The sequence below is a fragment of the Leptodactylus fuscus genome, chromosome 6 (assembly GCF_031893055.1).
Source record: "Leptodactylus fuscus isolate aLepFus1 chromosome 6, aLepFus1.hap2, whole genome shotgun sequence".
Lineage (NCBI taxonomy): Eukaryota > Metazoa > Chordata > Amphibia > Anura > Leptodactylidae > Leptodactylus > Leptodactylus fuscus.
Window position 1 is genome coordinate 159051723 of NC_134270.1, and position 6067 is coordinate 159057789.

At 46.7% G+C, this 6067-nt stretch overlaps 1 protein-coding gene across 1 annotated transcript; it reads left to right on the forward strand.

Annotated features, from left to right (window-relative positions):
- The first annotated feature begins 386 nt into the window (after window positions 1-386).
- C1QB (complement C1q B chain) lies at window positions 387-5812 on the forward strand. Its single transcript, XM_075278824.1, has 3 exons — window positions 387-457; window positions 4737-4907; window positions 4994-5812. Exons 2-3 carry the CDS (start codon window positions 4745-4747, stop codon window positions 5566-5568), a joined length of 738 nt encoding a protein of 245 aa, XP_075134925.1. The 5' UTR covers window positions 387-457; window positions 4737-4744; the 3' UTR covers window positions 5569-5812.
- Window positions 5813-6067: the final 255 nt, after the last annotated feature.

Sequence of the window (6067 nt, forward strand, 5' to 3'; positions counted from 1 at the left end):
GTCTTTGGCCCTTGGTTAAGGTCTCTTTCTGACCACCAACACAGATTTTCTATGACGTTCAGCCATCAGTAGTTTTACTAATATTTATACTGGAAAATTGTCCAAAATGAAGAAGTTCCGATAGCAAGAAACCAACTGAAGTCCTTCAAAAAATGGAGATGGGTCTTGACTGGTTGCTATAGGAAAGTGCTCCACTTTCAACCTCCAGCAATTTTGATGGTTCCCCATTGTCTTATTTACTGCAGCTGTCTTACTATAAAGAGGAAGCGGAGCTGATAGTTGTATTTTCAGCTGCAGAATTTTCTTCATATGAGGAAATCTAGAATGATCAGTTCCCGCTTGTCCCCTAAATCCACGAAAACTTCTGCTTTCTGCGCATTGTGTAATTCATGTTTGCGATTTCCAGCTGTACATCTTCTACCAAACACTGATTTCTACCCCACGGCCAGGCTGTAAGGTAAGTGCGACGTCCTACCTATCTGTGCAAGAGATGTGAAAAATACTGATGGGTAAATGTGCGAGAATATTGGTGCCATGAGAGGGAAATGATGGAGACGAGAATATAAGGAGGTGATGGGACAATGACCTGAAGATGATGGGACTGTGACTTGGAGTTGATGGGGAACATTTGAGATAGGATAGAGATATGTTGGGGGAAATAACAGATTTTGGGGAACTGATGGGAATAAATTGCGGAGATAAGAGGAGATTATTGGAATACAGTATGATGATATGTTTGGGAGATAACAGGAGATTATTGGGAGATGAAGGGAATATTGGATAGATAACAGGAGATTATTGGGAGATGAAGAGGGAATGTTGGGGAGATAACAGGAGATTATTGGGAGTTGAAGGGGATATGTTGGGGAGATAACAGGAAATTATTGGGAGATGAAGAGGGAATGTTGGGGAGATAACAGGAGATTATTGGGAGATGAAGAGGGAATGTTGGGGAGATAACAGGAGATTATTGGGAGTTGAAGGGGATATGTTGGGGAGATAACAGGAGATTATTGGGAGATGAAGAGGGAATGTTGGGGAAATAACAGGAGATTATTGGGAGGTGAAGAGGGAATGTTGGGGAGATAACAGGAGATTATTGGGAGGTGAAGAGGGAATGTTGGGGAGATAACAGGAGATTATTGGGAGATGAACAGTATATATTGGGGAGAGAACATGGATTTTAGGGAAATGATGGGGATAAATTGCGGAGGTAACAGGAGATTCTTGGGATATGATGGGAATATGTTGGGGAGATAACAAGAAATAATAGAGAGATGAAGGGGATATGTTGGGAAGATAACAGGAGATTATTGGGAAATGAACAGTATATATTGGGGAGAGAACATGGATTTTAGGGAAATGATGGGGATAAATTGCGGAGGTAACAGGAGATTCTTGGGATATGATGGGAATATGTTGGGGAGATAACAAGAAATAATAGAGAGATGAAGGGGATATGATGGGGAGATAAAAAGAGATTATTGGGAGATGATGAAGAGGTTACAGGAGATGATGGGGATATGTTGGGGAGATAACGGGAGATGATAGGGAGAAGATCTTAAGATGTTGGGGAGATAACAGCAGAAAAGTGATGGAGGGGTGATCTTAAGATGCAGGTAAGGTGATTTGGTGTATTGATCACCCTGTATTGGAGTCACAACTGCAGAAATCCTCCATGTGTAGTTGCAGAACCCCCTACCCATGGTCCCTATACCACCAGCACTGCAATGTACAATAAACCAATGACCCCTTAGGCTAGGGCTACACCAATTTTTATGACACTATAAAAATAGTTATAAAATTGCCGTCCAAAGGAAATGCATTGATAGCTTAGATTTAGCTGGAGAGACTTACTGTAGAAATATAGAGCAGTGAAATTGTGGCTTCATTGGCAAATCATTTTCATGGTACACTATAGAAGAGAAAGTAGCTGTAAAATCTCTATAAAATCGTTCTGAAAACCCTGCAAGTAGTGATTAAAAAAACCCCGCACCTACTACTTACTTGTCTGCAGTAATATACCTAGTGAGACCTCCGACTGCAGCAATTGAGAAGAGATTTTCTAGCAATTTAATGCATTCCCTATGGACGGCAATATCATAGAGATTATGTAGTGGTGTAGCCGCAGCCTTTGTCTGGCCATACATAATATAGACCTGTCAGTCACACACTTATATGACTGACAGCTATTTACTTAGTCAGTTATTTTAGTTACCTGCGTAGCGCCAATATATAATGCGCAGACTGTCCCATATAGCAAAGTGACTTACAATCAGGATGTCTTTGTAGTGTGGGGGGAAACTGGCATAACTGGAGGAAAGCCATGCAAATTTGGGCAGATCATGGCTAGGGCTACAGAGCGACTTGCATCATGTGACCAAAGATCGAAGTGTTGCCCTGCAACTCCTTCACCAATGTAAGTGAATGGAATCAAATTGCAACCCTGTGGGTCCTGTGATGGCGACTTCTGGTCACAAAAATTCCAGCAGTGCTTAATCCTTTTGCAAATAGAAGTCCCAGTACCCTCAGGGATAATGTGGCTGTGTGCACTTACTTTGGTGAAGGAGTCACAGGGTGGCATGGTGATCTTTGGTCACACAATGAGAGTCTTGGCCCTAGTCTGTGTCTTCCAGCCCCCATAGATATGCACACTTGATGCATACCTCCCAACTTTTGAAGAACTGAAAGAGGGACAAAATGTGCGGCAAATTTAGCCCCGCCCACTTTTGTGTTGACCCCGCCCACTCGTTAATTTTTCATGTGCCCGCACACAGTATAATCCTCCTACAGTCACCCGTAAATTATACGTCCCCCCTCTATCTCTCCCCCAATTTCATATACACCCTTCATCTGCCCCCAGTTTCATGTCCCTCTTCCATCTCTGCCCCCAGATTCATGTCCCTCCATCTCTGCCCCCAGATTCATGTCCTCTCCATCTCTGCCCCCAGATTCATGTCCCCACATCTCTGCCCCCAGATTCATGTCCCACATCTCTGCCCCCAGATTCATGTCCCCTCCATCTCTGCCCCCAGATTCATGTCCCACATCTCTGCCCCCAGATTCATGTCCCACATCTCTGCCCCCAGATTCCTGTCCCTCCATCTCTGCCCCCAGATTCATGTCCCCATCTCTGCCCGCAGATTCATGTCCTCTCCGTCTCTGCCCCCAGATTCATGTCCCCCCATCTCTGCCCCCAGATTCATGTCCCCCATCTCTGCCCCCAGATTCATGTCCTCTCCATCTCTGCCCCCAGTGTCATGCCGTCCTCTCCATCTCTGCCCCCAGTGTCATGCCGTCCTCTCCTTCATCTGCCCCCAGATTCACGTTCCACCTCCACATTAAACTTACCTTCTCCTCCGCTCCCTCGCCGCTCTCTGCCCGCCTCTCTCCCTGACACATGCAGCTGAAGCTGCTCGCGTGCTCGCTTCGCCGCTGCGTCTCTCTCTCGCTGACACATGCGGCTGAAGCGAGGAGCTGACCTGTGTCAGCTCCTCGCTTCGCTGCTGCCGCCGGCTCCTGGCTTGTACATCGCGTCTACAAGCCAGGAGCCGGCGGCAGCAGCGAAGCGAGGAGCTGACACAGGTCAGCTCCTGGCTTCAGTCGCATGTGTCAGCGAGAGAGAGATGCAGCGGCAAAGCGAGCACGCGAGCCGCTTCAGCCGCATGTGTCAGGGAGAGAGGCGGGCAGCGGCGAAGCGAGGAGCTGACCTGTGTCAGCTCCTTGCTTCAGCCGCATATGTGTTCAACTCAGATCTGCGTCCTCTTGAAATCGGGACATACCTCCCTCCAACCGGGACTGCGGGACATGTCACCCAAATCGTGACTGTCCCGCGGAAATCGGGACGGTTGGGAGGTATGTTGACGTGGCCTTGGCATGTGTTCTGAATGAGGAGAGGGGAACAGGGCGATACCAGACAGAGTACGCGGTGACAAAATTCAAGGGTCTGATGCTTTTCTTCCCTAAATTTGCCAGGGGGTCCCATACACATTAAATAGTCATCCAGTTCGCCAACCTTATATATGTACTGTATGACCATGATATATTTTTTTATTAGATTTTCTGGTGATATAGGATTAATCGGGGAGCTAGGTCCCCCAAGTTCACATGTGCACCAAAGGTTAAAGGGGTTATAAAGGAAATATACGAAAGATGGGGCAAGTCACTCTACCGTGACTGCAGATATCTGCTGCTGCTGCTGGACCCATTTTATGTATAGTACAGGTGGGAAGCAGCCCCCGTAATGCTGATGAGTCCAGGGGCCACCTGTTGGCCCCCACCAGTCAGGTATTTGTGGCCTGAAAACCTATACCTCGGACATCCCATTTAACCTTGCTGACAGTTGCCATAATAAGAGGTCAGTATGAAGGATTCTCCCTAAGATCCTGCTTATCTCTTAGCTCAGTCTCACCAAAGACAATGGGGCTTTCAAGGCAGAAGGGGGCTCACGATTTGTAAGATGAGTATGACGTACCACTGCACATATGACCTCTGAATGATGCATGAACTCCCCATCTTAGCAGTATATAAAGCAGCGGACATAGTGACCAGAAGGTACCAACGTGTCAACCTAAAATTCTTGGAGCCGATACCATCACAAAGTATACAACCCTGAACCTAGACCATCAGATATGATCTTATCTATGGTTTCTAGAGTGTGTTTTCCAATTCTTCTACGTACTATGGACTCACAATGACGTGATCCCATCCTAATCTGTGCCATTTATATTTTTTAGGAGTTGGCATGGACCCCAGAGGAGCTGTGATCTTCTTCTCTATCGTCCACTTTTCTTTCCCTTTATGTCAGGCACAGACCTGCCAAGCTCGCATGCCCGGGGTACCTGGAATACCTGGAACTCCTGGTGAAGATGGGAAGGATGGAGTAGATGGCGAGAAGGGGGAGCAGGGTAAGTCAAAGCTGGATAAATCGGTGTAGGGTAGGAAGTTAAGTCGATGCCGCCTCCTATTTTTAATCAAATGTCCTGTACCTTAGGTCTTCCTGGAACCTTCATTGGATGGAATAAGGAAGATCATAGAGGAGACCCTGGTCAACCTGGAATGCCAGGGAAAGTGGGACCAAAAGGGCCAATGGGTCCTCCAGGTCTTAATGGCCCTAGAGGTGTAAAAGGATTGAAAGGAGTATCTGGAGACTACAAGACCGAGGAGCGCTCTGCTTTTTCTGTGAAGAAGACTACTCTGGGGTATCCACGTAAGGATCAACCCATTCGCTTTGATCAGGTGATCATCAACACAAACGGGCAATATGAGATACGTACTGGGAAGTTCAAATGTACGTACCCTGGCCTCTATTACTTCACATACCACGCCTCGTCCAGGGGACACCTCTGCATCCACATTGTGAAACAAACACCCGATGGTGAAAAGGAGAAAGTTGTCCTGTTCTGTGACCAGGTCCTCAACATCTTCCAGACGACCACTGGCGGTGTTGTATTGAAGGTGAACAAGGATGATACTGTCTGGCTGGAGACCACTGACAAAAACCACATGCTGGGTACTGAGGGGGCAGACAGTATATTCTCAGGATTCCTGCTCTTCCCAGACTCTTAAGATTGACCAGGAGAAGGTTTGCTGTCTTCCAAGACCTCACTAACTGTATTACCCGTCATATGACTATTCTGCTCAGGGTACCCGAAAACACAACGGTACACTGCTCTCTATATAAGATTCCCCCCCCCCCCCCCAGCTCCTGAAGTATATTATAGGGAATATAATGTGTCTTCTTATATGGACAATAATAACCCCCCTTTCCAACCTTCTCAATATGTCACAGCTTGATGAAGAAAATAAAATTTGTCCGCAGTCTCAATGTTAGTCAAAATCTTCCTTGATGGTTAGTGTCCTACAACAACGTCTTACACCCAACACAGGGAGACACAACATATCAATATCCTACAACTACACCCAGCGCAAGGAGACACAACGCATCCATGTCTTACAACAACTACACCCAGCGCAAGGAGACACCACACATCCATGTCTTACAACAACTACACCCAGCTCAAGGAGACACAACACATCCATGTCTTACAACAACTACACCCAGCAC